The sequence below is a fragment of the Natator depressus genome, chromosome 5 (genome assembly GCF_965152275.1).
Source record: "Natator depressus isolate rNatDep1 chromosome 5, rNatDep2.hap1, whole genome shotgun sequence".
Classification (NCBI taxonomy): Eukaryota; Metazoa; Chordata; order Testudines; family Cheloniidae; genus Natator; species Natator depressus.
Window position 1 is genome coordinate 64,399,414 of NC_134238.1, and position 25,603 is coordinate 64,425,016.

Sequence of the window (25,603 nt, forward strand, 5' to 3'; positions counted from 1 at the left end):
TTTTTTTTAAATTAGGAAATTACATACTTCCCCCTCCCCCCTTCATTTAAAAGAACATTGAGGTTGCAAAGTCAAGCATTCAAAAGTTAGGGTATTCCAGAATTAAGGTTGCCCTGCAACTTTAATTAAGCCCCACTGTGCATATGCATTATAATAGTCTTTAATTACATGACCACATCTTATTTTCCCCACAGGACTCCTGCCTCATTCAGTGCACAGGCTGGATCTGCTCTGGGACTGAACCAGGGTTGTGTAGTGAAGGACCCTGCTTCATTTGTTGCAGAAGTTGGAAGGTGTATAGTGAATAAGGCAGAGGGTTGCAGGGAGAGAAAGAACAGTCTCATGGTTAAGGCAGTTCTGTGCCACCCTGGAGAAATGGATTGTATCCCTGCCTCTGCCACAGAGTTCCTGTGAGATGCTGGGCAAGTCACATAAACCAAATTTTTCGTAGATGGTCACTAATTTTGTGTTCCTCACACTAACTGTGTGTTCTGGTGCCCAACATGAAACACCCGGGGCCAAATTTGCAGAAGTTCTGAGCCCTTTCAATGCAGTTGAAATGATTGGACGTGTGCTTTGAACATATTCTGTGTTATATAATAAGTATTCTGAAAAATCAGTGTCTAGTGTTTCAAGTTGACCACCCAAAATTAGTGGATAATTTTTTTGCCAATTTTGGTCTTCATTATTCTGTGCCTCGGTTCTCCATCTGTAAAACAGTGATAGTAATACCCCCTAATCTCACAGGTGTGTTGTGCAGATAGTTACTAATGTTTGTAAAACATTTATACAATGGTGAGACACCCAGGACAAAATTAATAGTTTTTTTATTCAGTTAGGGTTTGGATAGTGTGCAGTAAATAAGGCCTGAGGCCACACACTAAATGAGGAGGGTACAAAGAGCTATTAAATAGCTCCTCATTCACAGAATGATGCAGGGGTTCCTGTGGAAAAATAACGTGTGATCATATAATTAAAGACTGTATCATAATGCACTTGAGGGACGAATTAAGGTAGCACAAGCAACATTAATTCTGACCTTTCCTAACTTTTCAACGCCTGACTTAAATGCAATCTTAAAATATTTTAATGTAATTTTTTTGTATATAATTCTTGCACACAATGGTATTTTGGGATTGCTAGAAATACATTGTTCAGGCTGCCTGAACTTCTTAGTGCAGTTCTGGATCTTACAAATGATGTAGCAGAGGAAGAACTCAATGGCACTATTACTTAGAGACAGCCTGAATCAGGGGCAAAGGAGGAGAGAGGTGCTCAATATAGTATAGAGGTTACAAATTGGATGACAGGGAGAATAGTGGAATTATTGATACTGATGCAGAAAGAGGGAGGCTTGAAAGGGAAGAGAAAGTTCAGGTTCCACCATTCTGAACCTGAGTTGATCTGAGACACCCTGAATTAAATGATGGATAGAGAGGTGTAGGTCTGAGAGGCTGAGGGATTTTTAGGAGTCTTCGGTCTAGAGGTGATATCTGAGGACCGCTGGACAGAGTATGGGGAGAAAGGGGGAGGAGGACTGATCTAACCCTGAGGAGGTGGAGCCACTGAAAAATGCTGGAGTTAGAGGAGGACGAGAACCAGGACTTTACATGATGGCATTATGCTCAAAAATGCGATGCTGATTGACCATGCTGAAAGTGGCTGCTGGAAGATGAAAACAGAGAAGTCCTTTGATTAGATCAGAAGGAGATTGTTGATGGCCTTGGCAAATACCTTTTCAGTGTAGCAGAAAGGGGAGAAACCAGATTGCCAGTGATCCAAGAGAGAATTAGAGCAGAGAAAGTCATGGGAGTGGGAATAGACTGCATATTCCAGGAGCAGAGAGAGAGTAATAAAACAAGTACTCAGTTTAAATGGGATGTTTCAGGGCTTGTCTACACTGGCAAGTTTCTGCGCAGTAAAGCAACTTTTTGCACTCAAACTGCAGACATGTACACGCTGCCAGGCCACTTTGTGCGTAGAAACTCCTCAGTTGCAGCACTGCAAAAAAAACCACCTTGATGAGAGTCGTAAGGCTATTTGAGCAGAGGCTCCAGCGCTCTATTGCCAGTGCAGACATTTAATTGCTTTCTGCACTGTAATTGGCCACTGGAGCTGTCCCATAATGCCTCAAGTGACTGCTCTGCTCACTGTTTTGAACTCGGCTGCCCTAGATGCATGCACCCCTCCCCTTTCAAAGCACCGTTTCTGACGGCCGTTGCGTGCTGTGCTGATCTGCTCCAGGACACAAAGCAAACCATTAATGTGGAATGCTCATGCTGTTGAACACAGAGGCAGGTGTGTGAGAGAGAGAGAGAGCGCCCAGGGAGGGAGGCGGGGACTGATGTCGAGGTTTCCCCCTCCCCCTGCCTCAGGACTGATTGCTTCCTGCCACTGTCTGAAAATACATGACAGCATGCTGACACACTCTCTGTCCCCCAGAACACACAGTCTCTCTCTCCCCTTCCTACACACACACACACTTCCCCCCACACACACACTTCAGTTGAAAAGTAGCTGGCAATGTAATAGGATGCCCATGAAACCTGCATCATGTGACTTGTGCCTGCCCCATTGCAAACCCTTCTCAAAGCACCGCGTGGCCAGTTGTACAGTGGGATACTACCACAATGCACTGCTGTCTTTGCCGTTGCAAGAGCTGCTATTGTGGATGTACTCCAGCATTACAAGGAGCACAGTGTGGACACACAACAGCGGTTTAATTCCAGCGTTTTAATAAAAGTGGTATAACTTGTGGTACAGAAACTTGCCAGTGTAAACATATCCTCAGTCTTCACTGGATTTACCATTAGGCTTATGTGGTTTGTGAAGTAATGTTATGTTTAACTGTTTAGGGACTTTCCCTATTTACTTTCTGTAACATTCAAAAGACTGTCCAGCAGCAGTTACCAATCATAAAACTACAGATATAAGTGAAGATATATTCCAGTAAAAGCATGACACAAATGAGAACCACATTGTCAAGGAAAATATTTTTTTATTAGAATGATACCTGATTTTATATTAAGGAAAATAATTATGTGGATGCAGCTGGCTTATCACATTTCATAACATGAAGGTCTCTTCTTTGTTCTAAAAAATAGAAAAGCTAGATTTTTAAAAGAAACTGTGAATCTGAAGATTGCAAAAATATATTTTAGTAAATGTAGTCTCAAATTGAGTAGCATGGGCAATGACATGGATTAAGTCTGACTGGAATACAAATTCATTAAAATCTCTCTCATACATAGCCATATTGTAACCTGGGGTTTTCTGAACATAAAGCTCTTGGTAACTTTTACTCTTGGCAAGGCGGTGGCAGGAAATAAATCAATGGGGACACGGCCGTTCAGCTGATAGATGGTTGACACAAGCAGTATAATACAAGAGTGCTCTTACTTAAAGCTACGCTGTATTTAGTCTCAAGCACTTAACACATATCTACAACAGGGTAGTAAAAACACTCCAACCCTCAATAATTACCAAAGTCTGGCATGGTTTTAAAGTGGTAGAACGACAGACATCTGATGGCCTTTCTTCTGTCTGGCATTGGGGATCCTCAGATGTGTCCATGAGGTGATCCAACTAGCCCAAACTTCTCCCCCCTTATTTATTGTGTTAGTATGACAATAACATATTAATCAAAAAAACTGGTCAAGTAAGCAATTTCAAAGGTTAAGCAAGGGGTTTCCTGAGACTATTAATTAGACAGATGTGTTTTTGTGAAGTCCACATGCTTGAAGGTCCTGACAAACACCTCCAGAGGGCAAATATAGATAAGCTTCCTTCTTTTCTAAAACCACTTTCCTCAACAGTTTCAACAGAGATCTTTTCAGGAAGGATGCAGGGAAAGACTCCCTTCTTGTGGTCGCTCAAACACATATCCCTTCTGGCTTAGTTGTGCTAAGGCTGCTGCATAGGCCCGCTAGAGACCTATTGACCTGGCTGTTTTTGGCGATAAGCATGATAATTGATATGCCAACTACCAGTAGTGATCCAGACAATTTACTGATCCACCAAGATCTCTCCTGCCCTTCTCCCTCCTTCAAAAAACCTGTAACCTCTCCAACATAGATTTTTCTACCCAACCCTTTTTTCCCAGGATTCTTTAATTTTTCTTTCTCAAACAGGTGCTTCTTTCCCTTAGACTCTTTGACATACCTTTCCCCAGCACTCTTAAATGCAATTCTTGCTTACTAGATTGGCCTTTTTGTTGTATCTCCTCAGACCACATGGCCATGTCTCAAGGATTCTCTCTCAATCGCTGCTGGATGTTTGTTTGCCCTCCTGTTAAGTCTTTCTCTTTCATAGTCAGATCCACAGATCCTCATATTGATTCCATGCAGCAGGCCTTCACCCTATTAGTAGCTTTAGAGGTATAAGTAGTCCTGTTAGTCACTGGCAAGAAGAGGGTGTGTCAAAGTCTCTGAAGACCCAGACAGTTCCAGTTCTGTCTCCACTGCATCTGCCAATTCCCCCAGAGCCTCAATAGTGCAAGCAGGCTTGCTCCAGGCCAGGGATTCTCAACCTTTTTCTTTTTGAGGCCCCTCCCACCCCCAGCATGCTATAAAAACTCCACGGTACACCTGTGCTAGGGCCATCAGTAGGAGGAAGCAAACAGGGCAATTGACCCCAGGACCCCATGCCACAGGGAGGGGACCCCAGGAAGCGAAGCTGCTCAGGCCCGGGTGGCTGAGCTTGGGGCAGTGGGGCTTCGGCTTTCTGCCTTGAGCCTCAGTGAGTCTAATTCCAGCCCTGCTTGGCAGATCCCCTTAAATCTGCTTGTAGCCCCCCCAGGGGACCTCAGACCCCTGATGGAGAACTGCTGCTCCAGGCAATCCCTGCTGCAGAGCAAAAACTAAAATGAAAAGAGAGCTGCTCAAATGTAATTCAGAATTATTAGGACTGTGCTGACGGGGCTGCCTTTTAGTCAGAAATAAAGCCCTCCTTTCTGTTTGCCTAAGAATCCAGCAACCTGAGTCCTTCTCCCCTTCACAGAGTACAATGTGATGGACAAAAATAGTAGCTTAGCTGCAGTAGCGCAGGCAATGGGAATGGCGGCCCATGCTAACTGCCCCAGCTACAAACCCAAATAGACCCTGAGGAAGAATAAATATATATTGTAGGCAAAGCTGATTATAGAAATGTGTTTTTAAATGTCTGGGGTTGTTGGTTTGTAAATCTGCATTTGGACAGGTTAGTTGAGTTTAGCAGTAGACTGCCATTTAGAATAGGTTTTATGAGGCATACTAGCAGAGATGGCATAACAAATTTTGTTCAGGTCTAATTTGCTTTGTTCATTTTGCTGAAATTGGCCCTATTACTTCAGCAATTATTATCCGACAGAAGTTTTCACCTGGGATATTCCTCTTTGAAGGCCAGAGATTGGAAGCCTAGTTGAAATCATTGAACCAGGACCGTTTATAAACATGACAGAATCTCTTAGGTTTTTTTTTTTTGAAAAACTTAATTTCCCCCTTACCAAGTTAATGATCATGAATTATCAGTGAATGAGTTGAAACTTAGTTATCATTCTGACTTCCTAATACTTAATGTAAAACTTTTTTAAAAATGTATATGGTACTCTGAGTGTAATTTAAAAATTAAATAATGAATTCCTTAATCATAACTTATCTCCTCATTAGGTGTACGTAGAATGAAATGAAATCACTATATATTTACCACAAATTAGAAGCATAATTTGTTTGCTGAATTTCTGTTCCCCTCTGGCTGTAACATACAGACAGAACTGACATTTGCTTAGAGCAGCAAAATGTTCAGTTATTGTGTGGGTGACTGCAAGCTGGTGGAGTATATATAGGCTAGTTTGGCTTAGAGCAGCAGAATCCCTAAGGATAGCCCCCACTGTTACCATTTTAAGTCTGTTTACAAGATTAAACATAAATCAGTGCGGTTAAAACTGATTTTTGGCAAAAAAAAAAAAATCTACATTTACACGTAGGTTAATTTTTCTTTTTCTGTGTTCTTGGACCAACATTCTAGAACTTGATACAGGCATGGTAGGTTATGGGAAAGCATGCTGATTTGTTATAATACTGTAGGTACAACTGCTTCCTGTTTGCTTGGGGAATGATTTTTAGGAAGGAGTCTTCTGCAATCTGCAGTAATGGACTGAAGAATGCTACTATGTCTAATTAAAAATTGTTTGTAAATATATCTAGTAGCTAGTGAGTCTGCTTTCTGCAGCACATTATGTTGAAATTATTGCAGATTAGGTTTTCTTTCTTGTAGCCTGGGCTTCTTAAGCAATAATACTTTTTTTTAAAAAAAAGGTATTTTGAAAGGTATGCCTATTATCATTATTGACTTCAGAAATGATAACATTGACAAGACTACAGAATTCTCATCTTTCTTTTATAAGTCTGCAGTACTCTGGCTTCTGAATCCAGCAGAGTGCTCTGTAAATATCCTCTATTGAAATTCTTGTTGAAATCATGGACGCATTCCTTTGTCCCTAAGAACATCTTTAGAGAGGTGATGTTTTCTTTTTTGGTCCTGAAATGTCAGGAAAAATTGGACATTATTATGTAAATTAAGGCTAATAAAGGGTTGATATCTCTTCATGCCATAGGCTTTCTTCATTAAAATTTATGAAAGACTGAAAACAGTTCCTTCATGCACTAGCCATAACAATGACTGTATGAATACTTTTTTATATTACTGTAGTTTGCTAAAACTGTAGAAAACTTTATAATCTATTATAATCTCCTCCCCCCCTCCCCCTTATCTTTTCTCTTTTCTGTACAGGTGATTTCTATTCACTCATTTCCAAGCTGCTAGGAGAAAGGGAAGATGTTGTTCATGTGCATAAGTATAACCCTACCGAAAAAGCAGAATCAGATCTTGTAGCTGAGATTGCTAATGTAGTCCAAAAGAAGGATCTTGGCTGGTTTGATGCCAGAGAGGTTACAAATCACGATGAAAGGGCCAATACTAGTCTCGCCAGAAACAGAATTCACAAATTTCACAGACTAGAATCCACCTTGAGGCCACCAGAGAACAGGCATGTCTCTTTACAGCATGGTGAGGGAAGCTCGGAAAAAGAACATACTGGAGGTGGGTTAGGGGTTCATTTTAAGTAATGTACTACTGCAAAGTAGGAGCTGTGATCCACATTAGCAAAATCTGAAGGGAATATCAGTTGATGCTTGAAATACTTTCACAAAAATATCTAATGATGAAAAGTGTCTTTTTACATCTCTCGATGATAATAAATCATAAACTTTTCCCTCCCATTATCACAAAAGGCTATAGTGTACTGGAAAAATTGAGTTAGAATAATCAAATCCAAATAGTTCACTTTTTGGGCTGTTAAATTGAAACATTGAGGGTTGAATAAATTGTGGTTAATTTGGCATTCTGCTAAATAGATGTAAACAAATATGGATATAGTAGTGAATTCAAGTGTTTTATTTTTCCCTTTTTGCAACTGGCTTCATTGAAATGACTAATGGGGGCGATCTTCACACCCTTGTTGACTTTTTTTCAGCTGACTTGACTTGTCAAACATCAAGATTTTACAAGCTCTATTTCTTGTAGTTCCACTAACTATTTTCCCCTAAATGAAGAAAAGTAGTTATTATTGAGGAATGGTCCAGAAAGTCAATATTTATTTCTTTATTTCAAACCAGGATTGGCTACTCTAATTAGCAGATTAAAACTCATTCCCATCAGGTTTCTATGACAGCAAAAACCATAAAAGCATATTTGTTTTTCTTGTGTTGTGGTCTCTGTGATATTGATTGTGTTTAGTCTCGCTAATGTGGAAAGGCAGATAATACAGCATGTGAAGAGTATCTGTTATGTATGCATGGCAGCCATTGGTGTGTGTGAGCTGTAGCAGCCCAGGCTGCCTTTATGTTGCAAACAGCCAGCTTGCTGTTTCCAAATACATTTTCCTTACAAACATAAATTATTCATCATCCATTTGATTTTTATTTGCAATTTAAAATATGAGCATGGAATGCTTTCTGCTCACATGCAGTTCAAATACAGTGTAATAATTGCTAAATACAGGATTTAATATTTAATAGAGTACCAGAGATATGGACTTCTAGTATTAGGTGTTGCTACTTGCTTTTAAATGAAATACAGCCACAGTTATAGGCAAGAGAGGCAGGGAGGAAAGGATGAGGAGTGTTCACTGTTATGGCCCTGATTTTCTTCTCCCGTATACAAGTGTAAATCAGGAATAGCACCATTAAAGACAGTGAAGTTCAACTGGTGCTAGTGCACGGAAAATTCAGTAGTTATTTTACATCTATAGTTGGTACTGGTGCATCTGCTGCTGGAATACTGTGTTCAGTTATGGTGCCCACACTTCAAGAAAGATGTTGCTAAATTGGAGAGGGTTCAAAAAGGAGTCACAAGAATGATTAAAGGATTAGAAACCTGCCTTATATTAATGGACTCAAAGAGCTCAATTTATTTAGCTTAACAAAGAGAAGGTTAAGGGGTGACATGATTACAGTCCATAGATATCTATAGGGGAACAAATATTTAATAATGGGCTCTTCAGTCTAGCAGAGAAAGGTATAACATGGGTCAGTGGTTGGAAGTTGAAGCTAGACAGATTCAGACAGGAAATAAGGCTTAAACTTCTTATGGTGAGAGTAGTTAACCATTGGAACAATTTACCGAGGGGTTGTTGTGGATTCTTCATCACTGACCATTTTTAAATGCAATACAATGTTTTTCTAAAAGATGGGCTGTAGTTACTTAGGGAAAAATGTATGTCCTGTGTTATACAGGAGGTCAGACTAGATGATCAGACTGGTCCCTTTCAACCTTGGAATCTGTGAATCTATCTGCATTATCTAAAAGTGCAGGTATCTTGGTGTGTTGTGGATGGAGATGTGGTGGTTGATATAGCTGGGTCCTGAACCATTGATGGCTTTGAAGATTATAACTAAGACCCTGAACTGGCAAAACAAGTAGATTTGGAGCTGAGCCAATGGAGGATGCAGAGTACAGAGTGATGTACTCACAATGTCTTTACACCACTGAGAAGCTGGCTCCTATGTTCTGTGCAAACTAGAGAAGTTGTGTTGTTTCCAACATTGGTCTTGGATACAAAGAATTGCTATCTGCAAGTGAAGAATACCTCGAGCGCTCTGACTTGGATGCTCCTCTGAGATGAAGTAGTCAAGAGTCGCACAGCAAATGGAAGGTGGAAGACAAAACCAGGCTCCGAGATGTTTGTCCTTGACTCTTAATTTGTTGGTTCTTGCAAATGTGATCAAATTTATTATCTTAGTTCCATGTCAAAAACTGTGCTGCGTGAGAGATCTATGTAATTTTAATCCCTATATAACATATTTGTTCTTTCTTGTTTCTCCACACTCAAGTTGTAAAAGTCTCTCAACCCATCTACTTAGACCTTTCAACAGTGGCTTACGCAGAGAGAGAAACACACACCTAGAGTTGAAAATATCAACTTAAACCCAGTTATAACATGATTTGGTTCTGTCCACACTGGCTGGCCAAACTGTGTTATCTAGTTCAGTAATCTTATGTGTGGTTACTTATTTCCTTGCTATTTTCATTTTCCTCTGCTGTGCTAAACTTCTTTTGATTTTGATTACTTGAAAGTGCACCAAAAGAACAAGGCTTTGGGGGAGAAGAAATGGAATCAAGATGTAACTGAGCAATAGATCTTGTTGAGAGTGAAGGAGACATGTATGGGTGGGGCCTTTTTCACCTTGAGCTCCCTCAGGCTCAACTTAATGACAGAACCAGTGAAAAGAAGTGTGAGAAGGAAAAGAAGTGCTTCGGGGACACCTCCCCCCACCCTGCAAAAAAATGGGAAGAGTTTTATGTTTTATTTTTTATTTTCCTTCTTCATTCTGCTGTTCTCAGTGGCCTAGTCTGCAGAACAGGGTTCTGGTTTCAGCTGCCTGAGGGGAAACTATACCATGCAGAAAATGAGAGGGGAAAATTTAACTCAAGCCCTTTGGGGAAAGAGGAGCCTCTCCTGTCGTCTCCCTTTTCCCTCCCCTTCTGCCTACAGAATATATTTTTAAGCAAGAAAAACTCTTATGCGAAAAAATGAGTGGCGATTCTCTGTTTGTTCATGTGTACAGAAACTTTTCCAGCACATCACAAAGTGTTGCTTTGTGGATACTTGCCATTAAGATATTCTTCTTAATATAATGCTGCCTCATGAAACTTTTTACCATTTTCCTGTATGGAAGAAATCACATTTTTCCATGAAGGAAAAAATCTAGCTGTAATATTTTGTAATGGGGTGATCTTTCCTTTCAAACTTAAGCAAGAAGGAATTGTTCAAATGACTTTAGAGCTTATATTTAAAAATGGGTATTTACAATACCATATTTGGATTTAATATCTGCACTACTGCAATAAAATTAAATGTAAACTATGGCAAACCATTACCCTGTGAATCTGTTCTTGTATGTTCTAATTGTTCTTCTCTTTCAGAAGCCAAGCAGTAGATATTGTTTCACAGATCTGATTGTCTCGTTTTACAAGTGACTTACTTTTTCCTCACATAAAAATAGAAAGACTTGGATTTTAAAAACATACTCCTCTAGAGAAGCAGTTGTCATATAGAAATACAATTTATTTTCCTATTGCATCATGTCTGCGTGTATGTAGACAAATAAACAATACTGAGCACCAAACAAGACCAAAAGCACTCTTGATCTCACTGTTGAAGGACATAACTCAGGTTCTGCATGGATTATGCTTTGTTGGCTACCCTCAGGAATTCAGACAACAAAACCATTGCAAGTAGAGTGATGGGTCATACAAGAGACTCATCAATCTCTGGTATTTACATTATAAACTTAAAATGCTACATCACATTTTTGAAAATAAGTATAGTGTATATGATGCCACTGGAAGTGTAAATCATAATGACTAACTCTGAGATTATAGCCGTCGTTACTAATGGCTTTGGTAGTGTATGTATTACACTGTAAATCCAACCTGGATTGGGATGGACAATATAGGACCCAAAAGATGGTTGAATGCTAGATCTTGGGACATAAGGATTTCAGAGGCGATTCTAAATTATTTTGTTTAGGCCAAGAAGTCCCTGGATTCATTTAATTTCACTCCTTGAAGAACAAGGTGGGAAAAAAAAATCTTCAGTACTGAAATCATTTTGTTACTGCAGAAAATTTGAGGTAAAAGCAAAAAAAAAAAAAAATTAAACCACAAACAAAATTGACCAAAGTCAGTATTTTTTAAATGTTCCTAGTTTCATATTTCTTTTTCTTTTTTGGTACAAACAAGGAGACTGACTCAAATTAGTAGAATGGCTCTTTTGTTATATTACTATGCTTTTGATATATAGTGTCAAAATCAGATCTGGCTTATGTAAAAATTACCAGATATTTATGTCCTCAGATGTAAAGTGGGTCACGAGATAAATGAGGACAGATATTCCCTCCTTACCTATCCCACCCCAACTTTTTTTAGGTCTTTTCAGATACTTCATTATAATTTCTAGCTCTTTTTGTCAGTAAATTACCTGGGACTATGTAATGCGCGATCTCAGGATATGCGGACTATAGTAAAGGAGGTGACTGACTCCCAAAAGCACATAAGTAAATCCTGCAAGGTACTGCTAGTTTGTTTGGGTCACATCATTGTTTTTCTTTTGTATTGCTTGCTTGTTCCCTCCCTGTGTTTTTTATACAACATTTTTGTTTTGAAAAACATGATAGGCTTGCCCTGCTTGCTCTCAGTCACCCACTTTTGATACCATTCCAATTAAAATTAAACTAGAAAACATTAAAAGTATTTTAGTAAAATGCCAAACTAATGTGGTGTTAATAGAATTATCTCTAAACTATACATGCTGATTATTTGAGATAGATTTTGTATATATTTTATTAATTCTTTCAGTGTACTAGGAACATACAATTGATAATAAAACAATATTCTGTGCATATATATGCTATTAAGATGGAGAAGAGAATAAAATCAAAGGCAGGTTCTCAATTTTTCTGTCATTTTTCATAGCTCAGGATGCCACTGCTTGTGCATGATATACATTTATCATAAGAAAGTTACTGCTTGGAATCAAATGGCAACACATTTAAGTGTGTTTTAATTTAATATTTAATAGAAATATTGCATGTAAGGAAATGTGCATGTCCTTCTATCATAAATCAGTGAATTTTCTACCAATTTCATATTTTCACATTAATATACTGCATGAATTTCTTTTTTAGATTTCCACATAGAAGAGGCTGTGGACTGGCCTGGAGTAAACCTCAAACTAGGCCAGGTTTCTGGGCTGGCCCTGGACCCTAAAAATAACCTGGTTATTTTCCACAGGGGTGATCACATGTGGGATGGAAAGTAAGTGGATGTTCTATCGAGTAGTATATTTAAATAGTTGACTATGCTGTTTGTTCAACATATTTTCTTTAGGCAGGAAATGGACATAGAATGTTCCTGCTTACAATAGTTAGATATGGGGAGGGTGACTGGTTAGATGACATAGTTTTGAGTCTCCCGAGTTACTAGATCCTTAGAACAGTAAGATAAGGCTAGTGTGTCATGTAGTGCTTCCCCAAAACAAATTTGATCCACTAATTTGATAAAACTTCAGTGTTTTTGTGCTCCCATAAAACTTCTCATTCCAAAAATTGCTATTTCTCCACTGCTTGGGGTTTAAGGGAGAAATAAAATGAGATCCCAAAAGTAAGAGCAACTTATTTGTAGCAAAATATGAGCAATTAAAAAAATCAAAAATAAACCACTATTTTGGTATTACATACCATAAAGTTAGTTCCTCCTGCTGTCCTGTAACAGGTAGTCAGTACGCTGGATGGAATTTTCCAAGTGTCTGAGTGACTGACTTTCAGTGGGACTGGTGCTGATGAGTTACTTAAGCACTTCTGAAAATCCCACCTACTGTCTTTCAAGCCAAATTCTACCCCTGAATGAGCATCTGTGACATGGGGCTGATGTTGAAATCAATTTAAGCATGCAGCTGAGAACAGAATTTAGCCTGTAGAAGTATGAATTTTACAATTGATAGCACTGATAGTGTTGCACAAACAAGGTAAACAAAATGCAGTCATGGTGGCTGGTGGTCTCTTTGAAATACTAGGAGGCAGCAATCAGTTTGCTGCATTGAAAAAGACTAATTTGTTATGAGAAGAAGTTATTTTATTCAGACTTCTAAGGAGGTTTCACTGATAATTAAGGTTAAGATTTTGTCACGGTTATTTTTAGTAAAAGTCATGGACAGGCGGGGCACAATAAACAAAAATTCACAGAAGCCTGCGACCTGTCCGTGACTTTTACTAAGAATTGCGGTGGGGTGGGGGGAACTGAAGTCTGAGCCCTGCCACCCGGTTGAGGCTCTGCCTCTGCTGTGCAGGGCTGACAGCCTGCGATGCAGCCACAAGGGCTGACAACCCCAGTCCCTGTTGCAGCCACGAGGGCCGAAGCCGAAGAAGTCATGGAGGTTAGTCAGTCATGGAATCGGTGACCTCCGTGACTAAATCATATCCTTACTAATAATGAAGAACTAAGTTGTGTTTGTGTATATGGCTGCTCTGTCTTGATTCAGAAAAGTATATTAATATATTTTGTTATTTGAAGTGATATGTAACTATCTCTTTTTTTCTATTTATATATTAAAATTGTATGGATAAATTCTAAAACATTCAGGAAGAAAAAAACACAGCATCTCTACTAAAAATGGCTTAATGTATCTTGCGAGTAACCTGTTCTACATATATGTATACATAAACATGACACTTAAGAGTATGTTTGTTTCAATCTTTGTGGTGAAATTTAATTTTATCATAATTAATAGTCTCTCTAAAAGTTTGTACTTTTTGATAAATTATTTTATAGCTTTCTTTGCTTGAGAAAGCTGTCTCCTATCCTTGTAATGAAAACAGTACATTTGATTATAGCTTTTAGCCAATAGACTACTATGATGGATAAGAAATAAATCTTTTAAGTCTCTTGTGCAGTATTTCAAAGTGATCTTTCTATCTGAAGTTTATAAACATGGACTGTGTGATTTGAAAGGGTGACGCATACATAGGTTGTGTTGTTCAGGCTTCAAGTAAGAGCTTATATTGAAGTTACTCTTTTCATCTCCCCTCCCACACATGCACATAAATGCTGTTTTTTGTGTCATTGAAGAAAAAGTTGAATCAAAAACATTTCAGAATAATTGGCAGTTATTGTTACTGTGTGACTCCTATCATCATTTGTCACTTCTGAAATTTGTGTTTTGAGAGTTTGGCAATTGTGATATATTCACCCCAAGTCCAGAACATACACCTGGAAACTGAACCTACCAATAATGATCATGAGTGTCTGGTATATGTACGGAGCAGTTTTAAAATGCCTTTTCAGCCTTTGAAGACGTGTTTCTGTCCCACGTAGCATATTCATTATATTGGATGCTGCCTATTCTAAGTGAGGTCAGCCCTACCAATGGAGATGGAAGAGGGAACTGGGACGGAAACATGCAGAGTTAGATGTGCCTGGTGAAGGAAACATGGAGAAGAAGCAAAGCAGGAAAACACACACAATTCAATATCAGTCTTAACTAAGTTAATGTTTCTGATTGGCTGCCAATATGCAAAGCCATTAATTGAACATAATAACCTTCATCAGATCATAAATTTGATGAATTCTTGGCCTTGGGGTTCAATTCATTTTCACTGATTGAGTGCTTCACCAGCATGCTAGATAGAAAGAAGCAAACACAAATTTGCAGAGCTTTAGCACTGCACAAATGGTTCCCATGTATTATTAATATGTGCTATAACAAGGAGGCTCCTCAGACAGCAGAATGCAGCTGAGTGAAAGGTCTGTATGGCTTATAATGCAAACTCCGTCTGCTTTAGAACACTAAACTAGGCAGTTTAATATTGTTGTACAATGCTAACCTCTATAATCCAGGGTTAGTTTATAAATTGCTCTGTTGCTTCAGTGAATCTGAGGTGATTTTACATTTTTTCTTAAGTGAATCAAATACCCTGTCGGTGCGACCACTACAGAACAGCTTTTCCTGTTTTTATAAAGCAAGGGCTATTCAAAGTGGGAAAGACTAGAACTATTCAGTCAGTTATGTAACTGATCAAAGTGAGTATCTTCACAGTTTTATGATGAAATAAGGCAGTCTGGTTATGTGGTTTATAAAATATGTAATACAGGATTTAAATCAGATTTTTGAACTGTAAGTCTGCTGTGGTGTGAGTGCCTCTCAAAGCTGCATTTCTAATTAGCAAAGGCTAGAAATATGAATTTAAAATGCTGTGCCAAGTGTTACAACTGTGAGGGATAACTAATCAGAAAGTGACCTCTGGAGCTATGCTCTCTAGGACAGTGGAAATCAGGTGCTCTGCAAAGGTGACTTGTCTGCTTTCTGATGGAGTACATGCCTGATTCATCATAGTATTAGGGCTTGCCTGTATGAACATTACTTTGTAGCAAGCTGGGGTGTAATTCTATCCTACACTAGCTATCTGTGTGGACCCTGTTACTCTGCATTAAAAGTTCCCTAGGCGCTTTAAACTATTCCAGTTTCAAAGAAGCGGTAGATCAAAATGCATTACAGAAGTTGTAATGCATGGCAGCAGGATCTACCCCAGGTATTCAGTGCACAGCAGACTACTGCGGGAACAGCTGTACACTCCAGTTTACCACAAACTAAGCGTTCGGAGAGAGAAGCCCTTAGCACTTCCCAATAGTGGATTTTTTTATTAGCGTTATCAGCAACATCGTTAACAAAGGAGGTGGGGTTGTAATTATGGAAATACATGAAGGGTGGAATTAGAGCCACCAGCATAACATGGAGGACTCCAGATGTACTCTGATCCTAGATCAGAATGCTTGCCAGCAAAATCAGTCTGTTGAGAGTAAACAGAGAGTTTACTAGCATGATATTTAAGTATCATGCCTCCTGGGTTTGATTTTAGACCTAGTATTAGTCAGCATGATCCATATTTCTGTTCTCCTCCCCCACTCCCAAATCATTTAAACAGAAGAAAGTCCATGATCACACACAAGGATGTATAATATCTTAGGCCTGAGCTTTTTTTCAGGGACAGCGAAGTCCATTTGTCAGATGCAGGGGCTAACAACTGGCTCCATGGCTTTAACAAATAGATTAGGCAGGAAATAGCTACCAGGCAGTGTGGATGGGGGTTTAGGCCCAGGCAGATGTGCCCTGAGTTATTGGTTGTATGGTGGGAGACATGAACATCGCACTGGACCCAGTTAAATCCCTGGTAAGAGAGAATAGGAGACAGGACACATAATGCACCTCCCACTGTTAAATAAAGTTGCAGCCTGCTGCTTAAATCCATTCCATGTATCTGTCATTCGTCTGTGTCTTGATCAGTGACTGAATAGTAAATTACCTTGCCTCTGTACAAAGGGCTCTAGCTCCTAAGTTTAGGATGGAAAAAAAAGAGGAATGTTCTAGAAACTGCCACCCTGTTCATCATCGTTTATAAGAAAAGGAAGGGATTTATTGGTACCTTTCAAAAAATAAAACCTAGATGATGATATAACAAGTAGTGTCAGGTCATGCACGTTTTAATGACACAGGAATATAACCCTAAAGATTTTCTAATTGTGGTTTGTGTATAAACTTAATAAACAAATCAACCAACTAATCAATGGATGTGAGACAGACCTGAGTAGTCTATCACTTTCCCAAATGGAAAACTGTGGACAGATAACTTCCCCATAACATTAAATATTTATACCGCTCATGCTGTAATGTACAGCGTATTAATAGTTTTATTCACAGCCATGTCTGAAGCTTTGTAAAGTAGCTTCCTTTTTACCAAAATGTATTGATCACAATTGGATTGAACTCAGTAGGGACTAAGAAATTGCTTTTAAGAAAAAGTAATAGTAATTCAAGTATGTTCAAACATTTTAGTCAAAATTAAATTACATTTTCTACACCTAATTAGATTAAATTTTTGGTTTGAAAAATTCCACTTATATGCACGTACCGTTAGTGCTTAGCTTCCTTGAATGCGGAGCACTTTTTGAAATCAATTTATGGACAGAGATACGTACATTAATACTTTCTTCTTAGTTAAGCATGTGGAAATTTGACCTCATATAAGTAGCTCAAATTCACTTTCTGTGAATTTAAGAAATCTTAGCTCCCTAAATTTTGGGTTAAAAGTTGAGATGGCAGAACTAAATCTTGCTTGTTCTTGAATTTACTTGCTGTATACTTAGTTATTTTGGGGGTGCAGTTGTAGGAAAGGGGACATGTACATAGTATGACATGCTTTTCTACCAAACGTTTTCTGAAAGGTAGAAAAAGAAAGTAGGTGTTACTGGAATAAACACCGGCAAGAATATTAAAGTGCACAGAAAATTTACATAAATTAACACAGTAAGTTAACAATTCAGGTTTAAGACTTTCTTGGCAACTATCTTCATGAGTACTCTGAGAAGCATGAAACAACAAAAATTCTCTGTGTCATTGCAAAGAAAATAAAAAGTGAAGCTGAAATTTGCTTTTTTAACAATGATTGAAAATACAGGATTGTCTTGGTTGTGTCTGCTCATTTTGATTACACACATTCACTGTCACAGGGAATGACATCTGTGAGAAGAGCTGCAATCCAAAACACTTCCGTGATAATACAGAAGTATAAGAAAATGCATAAAAACTTACAAAATTTAAGAGTTTTCCCTTATTAGTCTACAAGTCATGTATATAAGTCATGTATCTTTCTTGTGAACTGAAACTTCTAACATATTCACTTTGTATTTCAATATATCTTTATAGTTCATTTGACAGTAGCTTTGTTTATCAACAAAGAGGACTTGGACCAATTGAACAGAACACAATTCTTGTAATAGACCCAAGTAATGCAGACATTCTTGATTCCACAGGCAAAAATCTGTAAGTTGTATTTACTTTTATTAATAAAACTTTTATATTCTTGTATACTACATTTCATCCTGAAGAGTTTAATCAGTATATTTTTTTTATTCTGAGACTTATGTCACATATCATCTCTCTCACATTTGGGTTCATTTATAAAAAATTAAAAAATCAACCAGTATTGCGAACAGCAGGCAATGGATGAAAACCAACTTTGCTATTGTCTCCCTCCAGTCCCTAACAATCAATACCCTTCATCTACTGACCCAAATTAACAAATACTCGTATGGAGCAAACGTATCTGGCAGAGCATTGTAAAGGCTGCTCTTGTTGGCACAAGGGATTGAATGTGAGGACCAGGGCTGAGGGCCCTTTACCAAGAAAGTCCAGCTGCCCGTAACTTTAACCCTGTATGCTGACAACAAGAGCATTCCAACCGACTGCAGCAGTGGGGCATAGAGGTATCTCAGTATCTTAGATAGTAGTAGGGGCACAGGGCTTTGTAGATGATGAGCAAAATCTTGAATTGCTCTTGGGAAAAAAATTAGACACTAATGTAGATAATAGACCAGTCATGGATTGTAACAGTATCTGCCACATCACTTTCGTTTTTTAAATGCAGTTCTTTTAAATTTATGTTTGCAGATTTTATTTGCCACATGGCTTGAGTGTAGATAAAGATGGTAACTACTGGGTCACTGATGTAGCTCTCCATCAGGTATGTGTTTTTCTGGAACAATGTTTTGTTCAATGTTTCTGTTTTCAGTGTTTTTCTGGAAGTACTGTATGTGATCTCATTACTTTTAGTTGAATTAGTTTGTATATTTTGCTAAAGGCTTAATAAAATTATTAAATTGTGGCTGTTAAGATATACGCTAAAGGCTTGTCCATATGGGGAAGTTCACTAGAGTAGCTATAGCGGAATTAGTTATTCCAGAATAACGTCTTGTATGGACACTGTTGTGGAATAAAAGTGACTTAATTCTAAAATAATTACTTTGCTATAGCAGAATAACTTATGCTGGTCAATTTCCCCATATAGACAAGTATTAAATGGTCAGCTACCTCATTGGCTGAAATTGCTGATGATTGATATTTTATGCAGATTTTTTCCAGAATCAACGCCATTACATTCTTGATGATGGATTTCTTCATTGAAGCGATATGTATATAAAAAGCCTAATAAAATAAATGTGCATGTAAAAATGTTCTTTCTATAGAGCAGATTTATATACTTTCCCTAAACAATCACTATTATACTTGGACTAGCTATCATGCATCACTTTCTATAACTTGAAATCTCTTATGTTTTCCATTGACTACAAAAGGTGTTCAAATTGGGAGTACATGATAAAGAACCTTTATTGATCCTGGGAAGATCTTTGCAACCAGGCAGTGACAAAAATCACTTCTGTCAACCAACCGATGTGGCCGTGGATCCAGTCACAGGCAACATTTATGTGTCTGATGGCTACTGTAACAGCCGAATTGTTGTGTTCTCTCCAAACGGAATGTTCATCATGCAGTGGGGGGAAGGTACTGATTAAAGCTCTTGATGTTTAACTAGCTACTGAGCCTGCTGTGGTCTTAAACTATTAAATGCAGCATATGTAAAATTGTTTACTGAGATTACTGTAACAGAAATAAGTGGTAAATAATGCTCACAGGCCCTGATTGGATATCAGGGCCTTCTTATCTTTTGAATGCCATCATACATAGTTCTATATGTATATGTAGTTCTATATGTAGATTTTTTTTTAACACATCTTTTAAAAAGCAGAAGGAAAAGACTGTGTACGCTTCCAGAACAACTATGCACATGAATTTACTAGGTTATCAATAAAATGCCCCTATTTTAATAAACATTTTTTTAAAATATTGCTTGAATAAGAACTTAAAATTCTGAGGTGTGGTAACTTCTTGTTTAAGCTTTGGCATAGTCCTTTCAATTCTTGTAAATAATTAAATCCCTGTTTAACTCAAGAAATTATATATGAAACTTTTTTCTTTGCCAAGCATTTTGTGGTGAAGTAACTTACTTCAGTACAAACATTTGTGCCTGATTTTTCCCTTCAGTGTCGTGGTTTAAAGTGAAAATAACTCCATTTACTTTATTAGGGTTAAACTGTTGGTGAGAATGAGAATCGTGTATTCTTTTTCCCATGGTTATATTGCACAATGTAGAATAACACTATTTCTAGCCAAAGATGATTATTTCAGATTGCGAATTTTTTGGATATTTTCTTTTGCAGAGACTTCAGTAGGCAAAGCCAAACCTGGCCAGTTCCGAATCCCTCACAGCTTAACACTGGTACCTGAGTTTGGTCAGCTGTGTGTAGCAGACAGGGAAAATGGACGAATTCAGTGTTTTAGGTCAGAAACTGGAGAATTCACAAGAGAAATCAAACACAAATTGTTTGGAAGAGAATTATTTGCAGTTTCATATATTCCAGGTAATGGCTTTTTTCATGTTCTTCATATTTAAGTTATATGCTTAATCACTTCGATAACACAACACACAATATTATTTAATTAAGAGACTATCTCATATCTTGGGCCAGAAATTTGTTCTTTTTCAAAATTATATAGATTTTTGCAACTAATTTTGGAAAAAAAATACCTTTCCATTCCTGAGAAATTATGAAGAAATGAACTTTCTTAAATGTAATGCCAACAAATAGGCAATATTGTTTGCACTTTTTACCTTCGTGGTTGCACAGTCAAATAACAAGCTCCATTAGAGAAACAGGAAAATATATTTCCAAACAACAGGAAAAGAAATTGTCAAATTTCTTAGAGAACAATAATAAAAATCAGAGAATAAAAAATAATTACATGATGGTGTTGCTGTTTTTAAATACCAAAACTTAAGGTGGTGGTTTTTTTTGTTTGTTTGTTTTTTAATTTAATAGCCAAATGTGTATGTTTATGTTGGGAGCAAAGTAAAAAGTTAAATCCAGAGTTCAGGGATGTTCAGATTGTGGCTGCATTTCTCTCTCTCCTTCGGCTACTATTTTAAAAATAAATAAATAAAATAAAAAGAACCCTCCAGTTTGATATCTTATGTACCACCTATATTCTGAGGCCTGAAAACTCAAAGTAAACAGTAGACATTAATACCTTCTAAGGTTTTTAAACAGTTTCATACCAGGTTTGAAATCTGTATTCATCTCTTTATTTGTGCTCTAACTATGGGTATGTGTTGCTTCTTTTGCATGAGGAAGGAGAGGTGTATTTGGGAATGAAAGGAGAGAAATGGTCAGGTAAAAGAGGATGACAGTGATGAGAGCAAAATAACCAGAGAAGGAAGTAGAAAAGAGAAAACAGGAAGAAAAATAAAAGGGTGGGGAAAACAGGAGAAAGAATAAACCAAAAGGGGGAGAGAATACCATGCTTAAAACAGCACTTCTTGTCCGTCATAAACAGGAAGTACTGCTTCCTGAAGAGCCAGTTCAGAGATTTGGAAGTGCAAAAGCTCTAGAAAAGTGCTGAAGCAACCAACCTGAGTTGGTTTTTGTTTTGTTTGTTTTTGTTTGTCTTGGACACAACTGGAACCAAGGATGCCAAGTGGCATGGTGGTTGAGAGGATCTTCTGTGCTCTCACATAGCACACAAGAACCAATCTGCCATCACAGCACCCTTTGAAGTAGCCAATTAACCATTATGGTAGACAGGTACTCCATCTCTCATCATGCTCACACACATACACCCTGACTCTGAACAGAGTGCCAGCTGGTGTCTTTTACTCTGTCAGTCCAATCCAATCCAAACCAGCCCATTGCTGGGACAAAAGTTGCTGTGGGGGAGGTTTAGGTTGGATATTAGGAAAAACTGTTTCATTAGGAGGGTGGTGAAGCACTGGAATGGGTTACCTAGGGAGGTGGTGGAATCTCCATCCTTAGAGGTTTTTAAGGCCCAGCTTGACAAAGCCCTGGCTGGAATGATTTAGATGGGGTTGGTCCTGCTTTGAGCAGGAGGTTGGACTAGATGACCTCTTGAGGTCTCTTCCAACCCTAATCTTCTATGATTCTATGAAAACAGGGTGTTTCGTTTTGTTTGTTTTAAATTAAGCTTAAAAGACAAAAAAGGGTAGAGAAGGAGGACTCATTTCTTTTGACCTTTAAATGCTTACAGATATCATCTTTTCAGAGAAGAGCTCCAGCTCATTTCTGCTAGATTTTAAACTTCCAGGGAATTTGTATGCTTCTTTTTGGTTTCTTTTTCCCTTCCTCTATTCATTCTGAATCTGGTGAAGTGCAGGTAACTCCCTCGGAGGACTTTTCTGTTCCATCCTATTGGTTTACACAGCCTCCAACATTCCGTAATTCAATTTAAATAAATGTTGAATTGTGTCTGGAGCTCTTGTTCTTCCATAGTTGCTTCTGATTCTGTCTCTTTGAGGCAACTTTTTTATTTATGCTATTTTGTAAATAGAAGAAAATAATCTGTAGGTCACTAATGAATGAGTGTGTGTTTGTTGCAGGCGGTGTGCTCTTTGCAGTTAATGGAATGCCGTATCCTGGAGACATAGTGCAAGGATTTGTGATGAATTTTTCCACTGGAGAAATAATTGACACTTTCATTCCTGTTAGAAAGGTACAGTATTTCACAGTGTTCTTGGTGGATTTAGCACATGGGTACACTGATGTCTAACTCCCTCACACTTCATACAAACTTTAACGTTTAGCAGGATGATTCCAGGGTCTGAGGCTGCTGTATTATGTTGTACTGGATTGTAATTTTTCTTCATATACTCTAAGGCATCCTTTGCACACTGTTGATCAGGTGAAACCCCAGAACAATACAAGTTTCAATACAGCAGCTGTCCAAGGTTCAGTAGACACTACGCACCTGACATTTTAAATTGCCATGTGGATATTGCAAGTCAGAGATGAGACTGGGTGACTTATCCAAACTGAGCTGCGCCTTTCAAGTTAGTTTAAGGAAAGGGTAGAGGTTCAGAGTTGTTCTTATTTTTTTAAACAGTAATAATATACCAATATAAACAGTAATAGTACTCCTGTCTGGGGATATAAATTTATATAATGTGACTACATGCGCTCCTTGCAGAAGACCAGTGTAGAACTATGGGATACCGAATTTTCACTCAAGTAATGTTGTAATTTAAAGTTATTTTTAAATATTGGGACAGGGTCAGGCCAGATGGCTACAGGAGAGTGATAGAAGGCAGATACATTAGCCCCAGGTTAAGCAGGTCTCTTTTCCCTGGGTAAGGTAACATGGGCAGTTCCAGAACAATCAGGAACTTGCTGGAACCAATTAAGGCAGACAGGCTAATTAGGACACCTGGAGCCAATTTAAGAAGCTGCTAGAATCAGTTAAGACAGGCAGGCTAATCAGGGTACCTGGTTTAAAAATGACCTCATTTCAGTCAGTGGGGGGCGTGCAAGGAGCTGAGAGTGAGAGGGCGTGGTGATGGAGGACTGAGGAGTACAAATGCTATGTGGCATCAGGAAGAAGGTCCTGTGGTGAGGATACAGAAGGTGTTGGGAGGAGGCTATGGCGAAGTAGCCCAGGGAGTTGTAGCTGTCACACAGCTGTGATCCACAGGGCCCTGGGCTGGAACCTAGAGTAGAGGGCGGGCCTGGGTTCCCCCAACTCCCTATTCGATACCGGAGGAGTTGTCCTGGACTGTGGGTCCCACCAGAGGGGAAGGTCCCTGGCCAGTCTCCCAACCCACTAGGTGGATCAGCAGGGATTGTTCTCCTTCTGTTTCCCTATGCTAGCCAGTGATGAGGTTAGCTGAGTGAACGGCAGGTTCGAGCCACTAGCAAAAGTGGCCAAACTGAGGGCTGCCGTGAATCTCTGAGGCGAGCAAATCCACCAATAAGCGCTGGACCCACCAAGGGAGAGAAGGAACTTCGTCACAATATACTAAAAATTCTCATAGCCTATCGTAAATCAAAGAAGGGGTGTCAGAAGTTGCCAGTATTGTGTATCTCATACCCTATTTGTTGCAATCCTATTTTAAGCTGTGCCAAACGTTGTCTTTCTCAGTGTTCATAAATTGCTGTGCACGAATACACAATTCTATAAATAAAAATAAACTGGCTTGAAACCAACATTCATGGTTTTGCACAAACCTGTTTTAGAAACATGCCACACAGTAATTTATGCTTTTTAATTTTTGTGTTACTACTGTTTCCAGGCAGAGAAAGACCTTATAAGACTGTGGAGATGTTGTTTTTATTTTTTGAGAGGGAGTGGATGTTGATAATCAGGACAAAGTTTGAAGCTGACTTCCTTAATTATATTGGCAAACTTTTCGTGCACACTTAAAGGGGATTGCTGAAAATTTGATTCTTGGGCCTGCATAGTAAACCATTTGCACAACTTTCAGAAATATCCTGTAGTGAAAAGATGTAATTCTTTTTCCCAGGAATATCTTCAGAGAGGTAAATGAATGAAAGCTGTTTAAGCTCTGAGTCAATATTTCTTCATACAAGAACGTTTTTAAGGTTCTTACAAATAAAAGCAAGTAAAGCACTCATCTGCATCCTTTCCCCTAGGAAGGGACAAATAACCTAAAACAGTTTGACATGGGGGAGGGAGATCTTATATTTATTAGTGATTTGACAGGATAACTGCACCTATGCTTGTAGTTAATATTTATATCATTCCTTCTGCATCATTCTCCACCCCATTCAGGAAATTGGGGATAATTGTCCCATATTAGCTGATGGTCCCGTATATTTAGTGTGACTTTTTTCTCTGTGTATAGCAGATCATTGTTGGGATTCTCAGGTTAAGGATATATTGATCAGTTCTAAGGAAATAGATCACCTTTCAGAACCCAACAGGACTAGTTCACCCTTTCATTCAGGCCTCCCGTGTACTCACTTGGAACAGAAAAGGCTTGACATGACAGTTGTTTCCTTGCTGCTGAACAGGAAGCTGATCCTAAATAGGATTCCTAAGACTGATCTCTTTGGAAATATAACAATTCCCGAATTAGTCTGAAAGACAATGAATTAAAGCTGAAGAGTGAGAGAGAGGATGTGCCTACATTGATGGGAATATTTGTCCAGTGAGGGATCAGTTGATATCTGTGTCTTGAACGGTGTGAAAGATATCTGGAAAAGGCATGTAAGGCAGGAACAACATTTGCTTCTCTAAAGATATCTCTAAAGGATTCTCACTCCTGCGCCGATAGCTCCTTAGTGCAAGACTCATGAAACTGTCTTAGCTCTGAGAGGGATTAACTCTTGAGGGCAGTGTTAGTAGGGGGTGGAGCACATAGAAGATTAGAGTTGGAAAAGACCTCAGGAGGTTATCTAGTCCAACCCCCTGCTCAAAGCAGGACCAACCCCATCTAAATCATCCCAGCCAGGGCTTTGTCAAGCCGGGCCTTAAAAACCTCTAAGGATGGAGAATCCACCACCTCCTAGTGAAATAGTTTTTCCTAATACCCAACCTAGACTTCCCCCATTGCTCTTTGTTCTGTCATCTGCCAACACTGAGAACAACCTGGCTCCATCCTCTTTGGAACCCACCTTTAGGTAGTTGAAGGCTGCTATCAAATCCCCCCTCACACTTCTTTTCTGCAGACTAAGTAAGCCCAGTTCCCTCAGCCTCTCCTCATAAGTCATGTGCTCCAGCCCCCTAATTATTTTCATTGCCCTCCGCTGGACTCTCTCCAATTTGTCCACATCCTTTCTGAAGTGTGGGGCCCAAAACTGGACGCAACAT

General features: G+C 38.7%; 1 protein-coding gene across 4 annotated transcripts in view; it reads left to right on the forward strand.

The window, feature by feature from the left end:
• Positions 1-25,603, forward strand: part of PAM (peptidylglycine alpha-amidating monooxygenase) — a 222,010-nt gene that overhangs the window by 179,865 nt on the left and 16,542 nt on the right. For 2 of the 4 annotated variants that reach the window (XM_074952904.1, XM_074952903.1), the window contains 7 exons: positions 6,769-7,077; positions 12,225-12,354; positions 17,795-17,911; positions 18,539-18,611; positions 19,222-19,429; positions 20,146-20,346; positions 22,377-22,489. In XM_074952904.1, the coding sequence (XP_074809005.1) occupies positions 6,769-7,077; positions 12,225-12,354; positions 17,795-17,911; positions 18,539-18,611; positions 19,222-19,429; positions 20,146-20,346; positions 22,377-22,489 (1,151 nt within the window). The remainder of the gene's footprint in view (positions 1-6,768; positions 7,078-12,224; positions 12,355-17,794; positions 17,912-18,538; positions 18,612-19,221; positions 19,430-20,145; positions 20,347-22,376; positions 22,490-25,603) is intronic. The other 2 variants (XM_074952905.1, XM_074952906.1) reach the window with 1 other exon arrangement.